The sequence below is a fragment of the Hemitrygon akajei genome, chromosome 7 (genome assembly GCF_048418815.1).
Source record: "Hemitrygon akajei chromosome 7, sHemAka1.3, whole genome shotgun sequence".
Lineage (NCBI taxonomy): Eukaryota > Metazoa > Chordata > Chondrichthyes > Myliobatiformes > Dasyatidae > Hemitrygon > Hemitrygon akajei.
Genome location: NC_133130.1, coordinates 159,228,398 through 159,245,240, shown reverse-complemented (window position 1 = coordinate 159,245,240; position 16,843 = coordinate 159,228,398). Strand labels below are relative to the sequence as shown.

At 49.3% G+C, this 16,843-nt stretch overlaps 1 protein-coding gene across 1 annotated transcript in view; it reads right to left on the bottom strand.

Moving 5' to 3' along the window:
* Window positions 1-16,843, bottom strand: part of notch1b (notch receptor 1b) — a 101,431-nt gene that overhangs the window by 35,995 nt on the left and 48,593 nt on the right. The window contains 8 exon segments of the mRNA XM_073052307.1: window positions 2,005-2,115; window positions 2,972-3,205; window positions 4,311-4,424; window positions 7,460-7,573; window positions 9,018-9,203; window positions 9,459-9,614; window positions 11,992-12,225; window positions 12,939-13,061. Coding sequence (XP_072908408.1) covers window positions 2,005-2,115; window positions 2,972-3,205; window positions 4,311-4,424; window positions 7,460-7,573; window positions 9,018-9,203; window positions 9,459-9,614; window positions 11,992-12,225; window positions 12,939-13,061 — 1,272 coding nt within the window.

Genomic DNA, 16,843 nt, shown 5'->3' with positions numbered 1-16,843 from the left:
GTCAGTGTCTACAAAAGGAAGATGTTTAGGACAGAAAGAGGACTGTTTCAGTCCTGTTCCTTCTCAACATTTCCAATTTAGACTTCAACAATGCCGTTCCGTGACGGATTCAGCACTGAGCTGATGTGAAATGACTCCCTTTAGAATTAAATCTCTTCTCAACTCCGAAACAAAGAAACAACATTCAAGACCTGGGTTTTCTCAGATTACGGGCTTGTCTTGTGCTTCACTTGCCCCAGATCTTTGAAAGCAGGACTGGTGGAGTGGTTTGGCCCTGAAACCCAATCCAACAGATGGGCTGCTGCTGAATAATGGGCGCTTTATTGAAAAGTCAGCCTCCCTCCTCAGCAGCAGCTGTACCCGGTCCTCAGGCCTCACAGCCTCTGGGCACCCTGTGAGTCAGGTGCTGTAGTTTAGGGGGTGGGGGAGGCTGCCCGAATCTCCCCATTCCAAAGGGTGAGTGAGAGAAGGAGGGAGGGGGAAGAGAGACAGTAAAAGGTCAGCGTGTGGAGGGGGACGCAGGAAAGGGAGACAGAGCCAGCGTGAGTGTGAGCGTGCATTTGTGCTGGGAGAAGGAACACGATACTCCTGAGATTCAGTGAGCTCGGCCTGACTGATGACAGTCACTCTTTTCACTCCAGCTCCTCTGCTTACCTGCTCCCATTGACTGGGCCTGGGCAGAGCCCTGGTTGCTCTGGCAACGCCAACTCAAGTGTTCTCACTCAGCCTTTTGGCCTAGTAAAGTGGCACTTAAGTTTCCCCAATTAGCGGGCACCCTCCTTAAAGGGGCGGGCGTGAGGCCCAGAGGACCAGAGCAGCCAAAGGCCATGAACTCAATTTGGCCGAGTTGGTCGGGCATGCCCAACGAGAAAGGTCTTTGTGTCTTGCCATTCAGAAAGCGGCGGAATGTCCATAGGGAGGCCGGATGCAGAGGTCAAGGGGAACGAGATGTACTGGGGGGGGGGTGTAAAATAGTGGGGTGATAATACGGAGGAGTTTGTGTGTTATGAGACAGGGGTCAAGAATAGATTCTGAGATACCAGGGAGTTTTAGGGTGAGGGGTAATTAGAATGAGGATGGGGTTAGAGGATTGTGAATGAGGAACGAAGGAACGGGGTTAAGGAGGTTTTGACCCAAAATGTCAACAGACTGCCAATTTTCACCACAGATGCTGCTTAATTTGCTGAGTTCTTCCAGCAGTTTATTTTTCACTTCAGATTTCATCATCTGCAGCTGCTTGTGTCTCCACAGTTTGATGGGATTGTTCTGAGAACCAACACGGCTTGATGGGCTGAACAGCCTCCTATGTACTTGGAAACAGAGAGGTTCATGTTCCCACTTACTCAGAGGCTAGTGACCAGCTGTAAGTTGCTCAGACTCAGCATTAGCTTACAGGGAACGTAATAGGAGACAAAATCTCTTTCAACAAACGTGAAACTTCGGCCTGGATTAATGCTCAGGAGACTGAGAAATGTTGCAGAAATGCGTTGGAGCAAAGTGCTGGAGTTCAAAGGACTGGTCAGCAGGAGGTTTTGCAGTGCTTGCCAGGTGGGTTAGAAGTGGTACATCAGGGTAACGTCAGCAACGCTCATACTATGAGGCTAAGGTGGTGAAACAGAACTGGAGAGCGCACAACAGTGAGGTCACACAAAGTTTCACGTCCACCCATGTGAAGTATCAGGACAAAAGTTTTGATCAAAGTGCTGCATTCCAAAGAGCACCTTAAAGGAGAAAAGAGGTGGAGCAGTTGAGGGAGGGAATTCCCAGCCCGGAGCACAGGGAGCCTGTGGTATTGCCGAAAAAGGCAAGGATTCATTCAAGTGCCGGAGTTCTCGGAGGCTGGGAGAGTGGGTGAGCATGTTATGGGAAATGAAGTTCTGGATGAACTGAGAAGATGGGGGGGGCTTGCTCAGAGAGGACTGGAACACAGTTAACAAGTTACGGACAAAGGTTTCAGCACCGGATGAGCAGAGGGAGTGTTCCAGGGGTGAAAATTGGCCTTACCAGTGTAACCCATCTCACAGACACAGTCGTAGCTGTTAATCTGATCAATGCAATTGCCATATTCACAGGGGTTGCTGGCACAGTCATCCAAGTTTGTTTCACAGTTTTCACCTGTGGGTAAATAATACAATAACTAAACTTTATGAAACTTGATCATCCAACAACACAATGGAAAACTGAGAACCTAAGAAACTTTCAATTCAAAGCAAGAAAGAGCTGCATTTCGATAGCACCTTTCACAGCATCAGCATACCCACTGCCTCTCCCTTCAGTTCTTTCATCTAGGAAAGGAGGCAGGCATTTCAAATTCAGCAAGATCCCGCACACAGCAATGGGATCATGATCTGAGTAACTGTTTGAAGGTAACACGAGTGAATCTGCAGATGCTGGAAATAAATAAAAACACAAAATGCTGGCAGAACTCAGCAGGCCAGACAGCATCTATGGGAGGAGGTAGTGACAATGTTTCGGCCCGAAATGTCGTCACTACCTCCTCCCGTAGATGCTGTCTGGCCTGCTGAATTCTGCCAGCATTTTGTGTTTTTAACTGTTTGAAGGTTTGGCCTGAAGTCCGAGTGTTGGCTGCAACGTGAGAGGACACATGAGAGAAAACACAGGGAATAGGAAGGTGTCTGTTTTTTGGGAAGAGAATGGTGGGTGGGGAACTATGGATCTGCTGGCAAAAAGGTTCGTGAGTGAGCAGTAAGAGAGAGAGCAGGAGAGAGAAAAGGAAAAGTGGGGAGAGGAGAGAATGGGAAAGGAGAAAGGGAGAGAGATAGAAGGGGAGAGAGGAGAGATGAGAAGAGACAGAAAGGGGAGAGAGAAAGGGGGAGAGGAATTGGAGAGATAAGAGAGCGAAAGGGAAAATAAAGTCTTGACAGAAAACTGAGAAAAGTGAAAAAGGAGCAAAAGGAGAAAGGGATGAAGAGAGAGGAGGGGCAAAATAGCAAGAGAAAGAGATCATTACCTGAGGTCCCCTTGAGGCAGGAGCACGTGTAGCCATCCACCTTGTCCTGGCAGGTGCCGCCGTGCTGGCAGGGTTGGCTCTGGCACTCATTGATGTTGATGTCACAGACGCGGCCCGTGTAGCCCGCAAAACACACACAGTTAAAGGTCGCGACGGCATCCTTGCATGTCCCATAGTGACAGGGATCCTGCTCACACTCATTGATGTCAGTCTCACAAAGAGTGCCGGTAAAACCTGGAGCAGAGCAAAAAATCAATCAACCACAAAGGCAGAGAACATCAGGAGAGAGGGAGGAGGGGGGAGAGAGAGGGGGGAGAGGGGGGGGGAGAGAGAGAGAGAGGGGGGGGAGAGAGAGAGGGGGGAGAGAGAGAGAGGGGGGAGAGAGAGAGGGGGGGAGAGAGAGAGGGGGGAGAGAGAGAGAGAGAGGGGGGAGAGAGAGAGGAGGGGGGAGAGAGAGAGAGAGGGGGGGGGGAGAGAGAGAGGGGGGGAGAGAGAGAGAGAGAGGGGGGGGAGAGAGAGAGAGAGGGGGGAGAGAGAGAGAGAGGAGGGGGAGAGAGAGAGAGGGGGGAGAGAGAGAGGGAGAGAGAGAGGAGGGAGAGAGAGAGGGGGGAGAGAGGGACAGAGCGAGACAGAGTGGAGAGACAGAGAGAGAGAGAGAGAGAGAGAGAGGAGGGGGGAGAGAGAGAGAGGAGGGGGGAGAGAGAGAGGGGGAGAGAGGGACAGAGAGGAGACAGAGCGAGACAGAGAGAGAGAAAGAAAGAGAAATAGAGAGAGAGAGAGAAAGAAAGACAGAGAGAGACAGACAGACAGAAAAAGAGACAGAGAGAGATGGGGAAAGAGCCAGAGGACAGACAACACCAGTGCATGTATACACAAGCACAGACACACACACACACACACACACACACACACACGCACGCAAACACATTTTGTACATACACACAGGCAGGTAAACCACACACTGAATCACACACGTGTAAATGCACGCAGGCAGGTAAACCACAATATGCATATATTCCTGTGATGGGCCTCTGCTTACATCAGAAACCAACAATGTTCATTAATGAAGAATTAAAGCGAGCTTCAATTTATTAGGCGGAAGCTCTGACAACACAGCAGAGGCCCACAGAGCAGAAAAACCGGGCAGGAAGTCGCTGGGGAGAGAAGGTCTAACCAGACGTGATAAGGTGAGATGAAGTTTGGAGAGCGAAGCAAAGGCATATCTGAGGGGGGAGGGGGAGAGGCAGGGAGGAGGGCAGAGGGAGCATCAGGGTGACTCGCTGCTCAGACAGGATGGAAGGTGAGGGTAAACAAGGAGATGAGGAGCCTGTGTACTGACCTTCCAAGCATTCACAGTGATATTTATTTGGTCCGTCGACACACCTGGCCGCGTTCTTGCAGGGCGTGCTTGCACACTCGTCCACATCGATCTGACACAAGTTACCATTGAACCCTGAGGAGTTAACATGGAACTGGGTGACCGGGCCAGAAATGAGACAGGATTTTGCATTGGGTATTGATACAGGATACCAAAGGATGGGTGAGACAGGAGAGAGGTGCTTTAAGACTTAAGAGGTTCACTAGTTGAGTCTAAGGAGGAATCTTATGATGGGGAAGTAGGTCAATTTACGCAGTCGAACCAGAGCATTCTCATCACTGTAAGAAGCAGAAACGCACGAAAATCTGCAGCTGCTGGAAATCCAGAGCAACACACACAACATGCCGGAGGAACTCAGCAGGTCGGCAGGAAGGGTCTTGGCCTGAAATGTCAACTGTTTTATTCATTTCCATAAATGCTCCCAGACCTTCTAAGTTCCTGCAGCATTTTGTGTGTGTTGCTCCAAGATGTATGGCAATTCGGAGCAAACTTTGCAACGTAGAACCTGAAACAGCAGTGTCCGTCCCTGAACTTCACACCTGTCTGGTATTTACTCTCACACATAAAGTTGTCAGTCTCCATTCAGATCACATTTCACTTCCAGTGAGTGTGTGTGTCTGTGTGTGTGTATCTGTATTCATGTGTATCTGTGTGTGTATATCTGTGTGTCTGTAACTGTGTGTGTGTGTTTCTCTGTGTGTGTGTATGAGTGTGTGTGTGTGAGTATCTGTGTGTGTATCTGTGTACAAGTGTGTGAGTGTGTGTATCTCTATGTGTGAGAGTGTGTGAGTATCTGTGTGTGTGTGTGTGTGTGTGTGTGTGAGTGTGTGTGTGTGAATGTGTGTGTATCTGTGTGTGTGTGTGTGTGAGTATCTGTGTGTGTGTATCTGTGTACAAGTGTGTGAGTGTGTGTATCTCTATGTGTGAGAGTGTGTGAGTATCTGTGTGTGTGTGTGTGTGTGACTGACTGAGCAGTGGGGCTAGGGAATGGTTGACTCCGGACATCAGCTGCCGAAGAGTGTGCGGCCTCTCCAGCTGCTCTGGGAGAAAGGGCTACTCGAGGTCGCTTTTCTGAGGCAGCATTTCCCAGTTGTGCGGTGGGGGCTCCATGGTTACTGAGAATGGCAAGTTGAATGGTCCTGACCTCACACTGACACCAGCCATTGACAGCCAGCGTCCCTGAACTTCACAACTCCCTGCCATTCGCTCCTGGTACACAAAGCCCTCAGACTCCATTCAGACCACGGTTCATTTCTTATTGCACGTTTTGTTCAGCAACAGCCTTCCTCATTCTTCAATCAGCTTCCAGAATTCCTCCACTGCCTCTTGCTCTCCACCCATTCCTCCTCAACTCTTCCCTCTTCACCATCTCCTAAGAATCTCCTCTACCACAAAACCTGCCTTCCTTCTCTTTTTCTCCTTTCTTCCTCACTTTAACTCACAATCAGATGCAGCCTGTTAACCCCCTCCTTCTATCAAGCTCATCCCCAGTGAGGGTCAGTGTGTGTGGGACCCATCCCCCCGGTGAGGGTCAGTGTGTGTGGGACCCGTCCCCCAATGAGGGTCAGTGTGTGTGTGGGACCCATCCCCCAGTGAGGGTCAGTGTGTGTGGGACCCATCCCCCAGTGAGGGTCAGTGTGTGTGGGTCCCGTCCCCCAGTGAGGGTCAGTGTGTGTGGGACCCGTCGCCCAGTGAGGGTCAGTGTGTGTGGGACCCGTCCCCCAGTGAGGGTCAGTGTGTGTGGGATCCGTCCCCCAGTGAAGGGTCAGTGTGTGTGGGACCCGTCCCCCAGTGAGGGTCAGTGTGTGGGGACCTGTCCCCCGGTGAGGGTCAGTGTGTGTGGAACCCGTCCCCCGGTGAGGGTCAGTATGTGTGGGACCCATCCCCAGTGAGGGTCAGTGTATGTGGGACCTGTCCCCCAGTGAGGGTCAGTGTGTGTGGGATCCGTCGCCCAGTGAGGGTCAGTGTGTATGGGACCCGTCCCCCAGTGAGGGTCAGTGTGTGTGGGACCCGTCCCCCAGTGAGGGTCAGTGTGTGTGGGGCCCGTCCCCAGTGAGGGTCAGTGTGTGTGGGACCCGTCCCCCAGTGAGGGTCAGTGTGTGTGGGACCCGTCCCCTAGTGAGGGTCAGTGTGTGTGGGACCCGTCCCCCAGTGAGGATCAGTGTGTGTGGGACCCATCCCCCAGTGAGGATCAGTGTGTGTGGGACCTGTCCCCCAGTGAGGGTCAGTGTGTGTGGGACCCGTCCCCAGTGAGGGTCAGTGTGTGTGGGACCCGTCCCCCGGTGAGGGTCAGTGTGTGTGGGACCCATCCCCAGTGAGGGTCAGTGTGTGTGGGACCCATCCCCCAGTGAGGGTCAGTGTGTGTGGGACCCATCCCCCAATGAGGGTTAGTGTGTGTGGGACCCATCCCCCAGTGAGGGTCAGTGTGTGTGGGACCCGTCCCCCAGTGAGGGTCAGTGTGTGTGGGACCCGTCTCCCAGTGAGGGTCAGTGTGTGTGGGGGACTCGTTCACAGTGAGGGTCCGTGTGTGTGGGACCCATCCCCAGTGAGGGTCAGTGTGTTGGGGACCTTACTACATTGAAATGTTGAGCAGAGTTCATCTTTACCTTATTAAAATGTGGTACAGGTTTGATGATTGGTATTGTATTGGCATTCTTTTTGTTGTGTTTTTTTGCTTGTATACATTTGCTGGTCTGAACGTTTGTTAAGGAGTTGAGAGGCGAAGGAGAAAATACGTTATAAATAACAGCTTCAGTCTGCTTTCAAAGTTAGAACAGAGAGGGGTGCCTGTAGAGTGCCGGGAGTAGACCTGATGCAAGTCCCTCAAATGTCTGATAATCAAATGGGCACACTCAAGCATTTTATCAGAAAAATGACTGGACTTTTTTTATTGAATTTATTATTTTCATTTTTCCAGTTTCAGTTGTTATGAGCAGAATCATCTTGGCAGTTGACCGATTGCTCCATAGTGAGGGGGTTGGGAGAGCATGTAGGCCTTGTCTTGGCAACTAAAGCCTGCCCGCAGGCCGGGATTAATCCCTGGCCTTGCTCACAGCACACAGAGGATGTGGTGGGGGTTGGGGTGAGTAGGAATGTTTATTGGCACTAACCTGAAGGGCATTCGCACTCAAACTCGTTGATTTTGTCGATACACTTGCCCTTGTTTAAGCATGGATTACTGGCACACTCGTCGGTATCAATCTGACAGTAGAGTCCTGTGTAACCTGCAATTTTTTAACACACAGAATTAACCATTTCTATCTCAGATGTTTCATCATGAACATTCTTAGGATTAGAGACAGGGGAGGAAATATTTATTTTCTCCCGTTAAAATCTGGAGGCTATTTCCCACGTCCCCATTGTAAAGTGTAGCATACAGATCATTTTCTTTTTGCCCACTCAGCTATCCGATCCGGCCCGACGCAGACCTCACCTCTGCTCCGGATGCATGGATAGACTTCCTCGACAAAATTTAGTAATCTCGTTCTAGGAATGACCCAGAGAAAAGCTGTCCAGATCTCTGCCACACTTTTCCTGGTCAAACACTCTCAATGGACGTAAAATAAGGTCCCCGCAAGGAGAATGATCTCTCTGCATCCATATGTGTAGTGACCCTAGCCACGTCAATCTTGATGAGCAGGCCTTCTGAACATTGGACATAGAAATCTACAGCACATCACAGGCCCTTCAGCTCACAATGTTGTGCTGACCGTGTAATCTACTCTGGAAACTGCCTAGAATTTCCCTACCTGATCTACTGAGTGTGGAAAATTACAACCCAAGTTGCACCCAACCCAACCACAGCCAAGTATGGACACTCATGGTCATTGTAATGCCTGAACCCCAAACACAGAGTTAAATGTTAGGCTCTGTTGGTTAACTGAACCTCCGTGTGAACTGAGAATATTGAAGACATAATTGCTTCCTGTGCTAGCGACGCTCAGTACTGAGCCTTGGTGGGTTTGAGGCCCAGACCGATCTAGTCTCAAGGATACCTGCCAACATGGGTGCCACCAGGCACAGACTGAGTGGCCAGGATTTGATGCAATCTGCCCTTGTCCCCTCACCCATCGCTGCCCTGGGAGGGTGGTCTTACATCCAGATTGCCACAGGTAGCTGTCAATCCATGTTGGTGTAGAGCATGAGTGACACAGACCAGACAAGGATAACAGGTTTAGTTATCTGCGTAGGTGTTAGTTAACCAATTGGACATGATCACTATTATAGTTCAAAATTCCTGTTTCCAGATTTATTTTCTAACATTCCCCACTGGGACCTGAACTTATTTCCCCAATCATCTAGCACAATAGCTTTGCTTTTATATGCCATTCCTCCGTTATCGAACACAGGATTCCATAGACACTTTTTCAGCAGCCATGTCAACTTGTTCTGCCATTTTGGTGGGCCTGCTCCCCAGTTATTTTTGAGTCCTCTGTAAAGTTCTACCAATGAGTTAGTGTTTTTCTTTCTCGATCGTCTAACAACTGTAGACTTCCTTTGTCTGTGACCGTCCTCTTTATTACCTACTGTGTTATGTTAGTTGAAGGCTTTGACGCTTGTCTCTGATTATGTTCTGTCTAAGCAGGTGATGTGGTCCTTACACCGTCCTCCGTCTCCCACCACTCCTCCCAGCTGATCCCCTTCACGACCAAGGGCTTCTGCACCTACCGGCCATGCAAATACACTGGAACCGTCCAATCAGGTCGAGGCAGGTGGCATCATTCTGGCATGGACTGGACATGCACTCGTTGAAGTCCAGTTCACATCGAGGGCCGTGGTAGCCGGGCAGGCACTGGCACATGAAGGAGCCCAGCGTGTTAATACACTTCCCTGAATGTTCGCAAGGGTTGGAACCTGCGGAAGGCCACACAAGCAAGAGCTTTAAAAGATCATCGCTCAAAGTTCTCCGCCGTCCTTCCCTCCCTCAGCCACTGCTCTGCCTCCAGAGACTCATTCTGCCAGGTGAGCCCAGACCCAGGCGTCTCTCCCCCTCTATTGCTCGCAGTGATCTAACAAGACACCACGTTAGGAAGGGTTGTCCGAACCTCACTGCAGGACGGGAGAAAGAAGTGCGAGCGAAGATGAAGGATTGAAGGCTCCCTGCGTTACCTAAAGAGCACTCGTCATCGTCCTGCTTGCAGGCGGTCCCCGAGAACCCAGCTGGGCACATGCAGATCGCCTTCCCGTTGACAGGGTTGGTGCTGCAGTTGGCTTCCTCGTGGCACGGGTTACTGATGCAGGCATCGTTCAGGTGACACAACAGGCCTACAGAGCAGGCAAAAAAGGAGAGAGGATCAGCAGGGAGGGTATACCACAAGCAAACAGCCACCCAGTCTTTCCTTCACGTGAACAATATCCCAGTCACCCATTTCATCAATCACGCACCCGATCCTTTGCTTAAAACCTGGTTCAGATAAGAATCTTACAGTGTGAAACGGCCATTTGGCCCATCTGGTCTGTGCTCTTATTTGTGCTGAACACAAGCCTCGTCCTATCTCGTGTCATTTCACTCACTTCTTCTTCTTTTCCCTTTCTCCTTCAGTTTCGTACCCAGATTCCCTTTTCATGGACCGTGCAAGTCATTCTCTGCATTCCTGTGTTCTGTACTCTCTGGGCAAATATGTGAACCTGTGAACAGTGCCTCCAGAAGGCAGCATACATTGCTGAAGACCCTCGCCATCCTGGACTTGCCCTCTTTGCATTACTATCATCGGGGAGGAGGGCCAGGAGCCTGAAGATACACACTCAATGTTTTAGGAGCAGCTTCTTCCCTCTGCCATCAGATTTCTGAACAGACCATGAACTCGTGAGCACTAAAACAATATTTGTCTTTTGCTATGTATATTTAAATTTGTAATTCATAATAGTTTTCATGTCTTGCTCTACACTGCTGCTGCAAAACAACAAATTCAGTGACATTTGTCAGTGATAATAAACCTGATTCTGATAAGTATATTGAGAGCTTGGGCACTTTGTCTTCTACACGGGGAACATCTTCTCTGCCATCTGCCTATCGAGCACCTTCATTATTTTAATAACCTCAGTCAGCCTTCTATTCCAGAGAACAACCTTTAGTCCTTCCTTGTGGCTGACACCTGTCACTTCCGCTGTCATCCTTGTAAATACGCTGTTTGCACTTTCTACAGTTCTTCTGAGTCAAAGGGAGATAGAGCACAGCAGTAAGCCCTTTCACCCATCAAATCACGATGACTGTTGACCACTTTAGTAACTTGAGGAGCAGAACTGTCAAAATGGTATCTAATCAAAGTCCCACAATTTGATGCAATTTCTCTACTTCTGAATTTTACTGTAGAAGTGATGCTGAATTTTGAATATTCTTATTGATTTATTCAATAAGTTGTGATTCTCAGTCTCCAAGTCCCTTCCTCCTCCAGCCCTCTAGACTCATATTCTCCAGGCAGTCTATTTGTCCGCGTCCATCCTACTAAACATCTCAAACATATGGATTGGTGTGAAAGATCAGAAACGGGGAAGATTCAGCAGCAGCAAAGGGTCAGGGTCAGTGAAAGCTGGGAAGGTCAATGCTGGTGAAAGCTCTGAGGAGCTGAGGTCAGAAGGTGGAAGGAGCAGAGGCAGCACGTTCAGAGAACAGCAGTGAGAGAGAGAACAGAAGGTCAAGGGTAGAGACAAGAGATCACTGGTAATCAGACACTGCTCTGAGACAAAAACAGCAAGAGTTCGGAGGTGGCAAAAGTACTGAGGTAGTGAGATCTCCAGGGTGACAACAGGTCAGAGGTAGTGAGAGGTTAAAGGTGATGACAGGTCAGAGAGAGTGAGATCTCCAGGGAGATGATAGGTCACAGGCAGTGAGATCTCCGGGGTGATAATAGGTCAGAGTCAGTGAGAGGTTAAAGGTGATGACAGGTCAGAGACAGTGAGATCTCCGGGGTGATGACAGGTCAGAGTCAGTGAGAGGTTAAAGGTGATGACAGGTCAGAGACAGTGAGATCTCCGGGGTGATGACAGGTCAGAGTCAGTGAGAGGTTAAAGGTGATGACAGGTCAGAGACAGTGAGATCTCCGGGGTGATGACAGGTCAGAGTCAGTGACAGGTCAGAGAGAGTGAGATCTCTGGGGTGATGACAGGTCAGAGACAGTGAGAGGTTAAAGATGATGACAGGTCAGAGAGAGTGAGATCTCCTAGGTGATGAGAGTGAGATCTCCAGGGTGATAACAGGTCAGAGAGAGAGTGAGATCTCCGGGGTGATAACAGGTCAGAGACAGTGAGATCTCCTAGGTGATGACAGGACAGAGGCAGTGAGAGGTTAAAGGTGATGACAGGTCAGAGAGAGTGAGATCCGGGATGACAACAGGTAGGTCAGAGGCAGTGAGATCTCCCAGTTGATGACAGGTCAAAGAGAGTAAGAGGTTAAAGTTGATGACAGGTCAGAGAGAGTGAGATCTCCGGGGTGACAACAGGTCAGAGAGAGAGTGAGATCTCCGGGGTGACAACAGGTCAGAGACAGTGAGATCTCCGGGGTGATAACAGGTCAGAGACAGTGAGATCTCCTAGGTGATGACAGGTCAGAGGCAGTGAGAGGTTAAATGTGATGATAGGTCAGAAGCAGGCAAAGGTCGGAGGCAGGTGATTAGTGTGATATACAAAGACGTTCATGTTTTACCTGTCCTTCCGTGAGGACACTCGCAGTAGAAGGAGGCGACACGATCGTGGCATGTGGCCCCAGTGTAGCAGGCAGCGATGGCACAGTCATCAATGTTCTCACTGCAGTCGTCTCCCGTCCAGCCATTGACGCAAACACAGTTGTAGCCTCCATTGCTGTTGTGGCAGGTCCCTCCGTTCTGGCAGGCATTGGGCTGGAGTTGACACTCATCCACATCCTCTGTACAGAACTGGCCTGTGGCGAAGGCATTGGAGAATGGAGAAAGAAAATCCCTCAGAAAATCACGAACTAAGCCCCTGAGCTGTAACGTGTAGCGGAGGGAAGGGAAGAGCCTCCCAGTTATGTTATTGGAAGAGGAGCTGGGCTCTACCAATGGGGGCAGCCAGATAAAGTGAGAAACAGCACAGTTCTTGCTCCCATTTGACCCTTCTGAACACGATGCAAGGACTGTGATGCTCTCTGGAGTTGAATATGTCACAGCCGGTCAACCTTTGGAAGGGTAGGCGCCTCAGTTGGAGGCCGTTTTTAATTAGCCGGTTCACAGAGGTCTCTTGGCCTCCAGACGGGTTTTGGTGGCAGTACCTCTCCCTCCCAGGAGGTCCCACAACAGCAGGCACTGACAGACAAACACTCCGTCTCTTTGCCGGATGTCATCACGAAACGTTGACACTAAGCTGACATAAGGGCTGGTTAAAGGCACCAAAAAGGGAAAAGAGGGAGTGAACGGGATTAGGGCAGGAATTCCAGAGTCTAGCACCACAGCAGATGAAGGCTTTCGATGGCTGACTGATCAAATTCGAAGGCTGGAACAGCTTTATTATCAGCTGTGGACCAGTAAGCCGTATCTCTTGGAAAGAGACCCCTGAATCTCACAAGCAAGAGTAGAAGTCTTCTCACAGGAGGCAGCCTGGCAGGCTTGAAGTGAGACAATCTGTCCGAGTGTTTACCTGTCCACTCTGGGGGGCACTGGCAGTTGTAGGTATTCACCCCATCCACACACAGCCCTCCGTTGTCACACTGGTGGTCGGGGCAGTCATCTACGTTCACCTCGCAGTGCTGGCCCGAGAATCCTGAATTAACCAGAGAAAGGAAACTGTCACAGAAACATAGAAAACCCACAGCGCAGTACCGGCCCTTCGGCCCACAAAGCTGTGCCGAGCATGTCCTTACCTCAGAACTACCTAGGCTTACCCATAGCCCTCTATTTTACTAAGCTCCATGTACCAATCTAAAAGCCTCTTAAAAGACCCTATCGTTTCCTCCTCCACCACTGTCGCCAGCAGCCCATTCCATGCACTCACCACTCTCTGCGTAAACAACTTACCCCTGACATCTCCTCTGTACCTACTTCCAAGCACCTTAAAACTGTGCCCTCTTATGCTAGCCATTTCAGCCCTGGGAAAAAGCCTCTGACTATCCACACAATCAATGCCTCTCATCATCTTGTACACCTCTAACAGGTCACCTCTCATCCTCGGTTGCTCCAAGAAGAAATAGGTTCACTCAACCTGTTCTCATAAGGTGTGCTCCCCAATCCAGGCAACATCCTTGTAAATCTCCTCTGTGCCCTTTATATGGTTTCCACATCCTTTCTGTAGTGAGGCAACAAGAACTGAGCACAGTACTCCAAGTGGGATCTGACCAGGGACCTATATAGCTGTAATACAGAGCAATACCCAGATAAAGAGGTTCAGGGTGGTGAAGGGTGCAGACTCTAACATGACACCGTGGGTTTCCAAGATGATATTGGATTTGGGACTGAATTTCACCTGGCTCTACAGAAATCTGCAGCTAAGCAGCTGCTGAAGCCATCGTTCTGCTTCACTTACAGCTCAGACGTGGTGCAGCGCTGGAGGTGGTGGGGTTGAAGTATGAAGGTAAGGTACTTATTTGCTAGCAGACATTCCATGGTGGGGCTGTGCTGGGAAGAGCACTTTGACCTGGGAGTACCCCAATGTTGGGCCTTGCCCAAACATCACTAACCTAGTTCTGAGAATAGTGTTGCTCGGACAGTCGAGGACACGAGAGGAACCAAAGGTCAGATGTTCTACAGTGATGGTGAACAATATGGAACCCTTGTGTTTCCAGAAAAGCAGCAGATTTTCAGTTGGATGAAAGAAGCAGGATTGACCGATTTATGGCTCTACCAAAGAAATTGAAACTGAAAGCAAGGGTCTGTAGATTCAACAAACCCTTTTACTTCCTCATAGGACTTCAAAGTACTCCACAACCAGGGATTACAGTTCAAATCACCATCAGTAGGAAATGTGGACGATACTCGGAGCACAGCAAGATTTCACAGTCTACAAAATAATGACTAGAAAGTCTATTCGTTGCTGAATAAGTACTGGCCAGGTAGACTGACAGGAACATTCCACCTATTCCATTGAGGGCAGATGATGCCAAAAGACAACGACGGCAGTTCAGCACTCTGTCAGTAATACACCGGTATCGTCAGCCTAGAGCTTGTGCTTCAACCTCTGGAGTGATTTCTGAACCCTCTTAAACTTTCAACTGTACAGCAACGGCACTAACCACAGAGTCACAGCAAAAACCTCTCAGGTTACTGCGAAATCTCAGTTCATTTAATAACGTTCATTTAGGAAAGGGAATTTGCCGTCCTTCCCTGAACATAACTTATCCTTTTTTGAAGTGCCTCAGTGAACAATTTGGTCGCGTTTACAGGAATGGGCTACTAACGTCGACCTTTCCAGCAACACCCATTTCCTGTAAATTAATTAATTAAAAGACTTAGACAAAGGAACATAGTTTGTGGTTGTGCATTTTGTTGAACAGCTTTGATGTAATTTGCCTTTTCCTGTTTCAGACTATCTTGTGCTTTCCAGTCATCTCCAGCTGTATGTTAGTTTGTGTGTGTGTGTGTGTGTATGTGTGTGTGTGTGTGTGTGTGTGTGTCCATCTCTGAATTTTAACAGTGACTCCGTGTGTGTGTGTGTGTTTCTCTCTCTAACATTGTGTGTGTGTGTCTGTCTGTCCATCTCTGAGTACGTAACAGTGACTCCGTGTGTGTGTGTGTGTCTTTCTTTCTCTCTCTTTAACTTTGTGTGTGTGTGTGTGTGTCTGTCTGTCTGTCCATCTCTGAATTTTAACAGTGACTCCCTGTGTGTGTGTGTTTATGACAAACCCATACAAAAGAGATTACTATTTTATGAACGACAATTAAAAATATACGAAAATAATAATTTATGCCTATCACTGCAAAACAGGAAACTGTACTCTACAGAGCTCAGAAACAGGAAGTCAACTTGTCAAAGCCCAAATTTCCTGCAGCTTACATACTTAACCCCTGCTGGCAATGTTCTGACAACCACTACTTGTTCTATCCTCCAACCTGCAGAAATTATTCCAGAATTTGCAGGATTTTGAACGGTAATAACCAATATACTTCCTGTTAAAGTTGCAGAGTCACACTCACAAAATGCTGGAGGAATTCAGCAAGTCAGGCAACATCTGTAGGAAGGAATAAAGTGTCAACATTTCGGGCAGAGACCCTTCACCAAGACTGCCTCCCTCTTTTTCCCTTTTTTTCTATCCCCCATTTTAGTTACCCTCTCATCCCTCAGCCTCTTCTCCCCTTCCAGCTTCTTACTTCATTCTCCCCCCACCTCTAGTTCCCCCTCACCTGGCTTCACCTATCACCCACCAGCTTGTATTCTTCCCATCCGCCACTTCCTTATTCTGGTTCCTGCCCCCTTTCTCTCCAGTCCTGATGAAGGGCCTTGGCTTGAATCGACTGTTTACCCCCCGCCCCACCCACCCCACATTCGATGCTGCCTGACCTCCTGCGTGTGTTGCTCAAGGCTTCCAGCATTTCTTGTGGCTGCTATTGTCTTGTGCTTTTGGAATATCAACAGAGGACGAAGTTCCAGACTGTCTCCCTTCCCCACCCACAGGAACATGAGGAACACACTCAGCCACTTCATCCAGTTCTGCCATTCAATGGAACCGGGCTAATTATCTCATCATTCTAATAACCTGCCTGACTTCATTTCCAATCATCAGGACAAACATCATGGAGGCCGCCACCAAGGTGGCCATCAGCCACCAATCCCATTGGTTATTCTCTGCACTTTCTCAAAGCACCAGAGTCCTCTGCTCAGCTACCCACGAGAAACTGACAGGACTTCTAATCAAAGTGTCTTTTGAGACGTGGAAGGAAATGAGAACACCCTGAAGTATCCGCACAGAGGGCAGGATTGAACCTGGCTCTCTGACATTACGAGGCAGCATCTCACCAGACTACACCAATGTGCCACCACTCCCCCAGCCCCGTGTTCTGGGGCTCACTGCTATCACAAATGAATTGTTTTCTCCAAATGTTATTCATTATTTTTATTTAGAGAGGATGTAAGGGAATGAGCCTGTGCCATCCAATCACACCCACCTGACCAATCACACCCACATAGCCGATTACACCCACGTGACAAATCACACCCACCTGACCAATCACACCCACGTGACAAATCACACCCACGTGACAAATCACACCCACCTGACCAATTACACCCACGTGACAAATCACACCCACCTGACCAATCACACCTACGTGACAAATCACACCCACCTGACCAATTACACCCACGTGACAAATCACACCCACATAGCCGATTACACCCACGTGACAAATCACACCCACCTGACCAATCACACCCACATAGCCGATTAGACCCATGTGACAAATCACACCCACATAGCCGATTAGACCCACGTGATAAATCACACCCACCTGACCAATCACACCCACATAGCCGATTAGACCCACGTGACAAATCACACCCACATAGCCGATTAGACCCACCTGACCAATCACACCCACATAGACGATTAGACC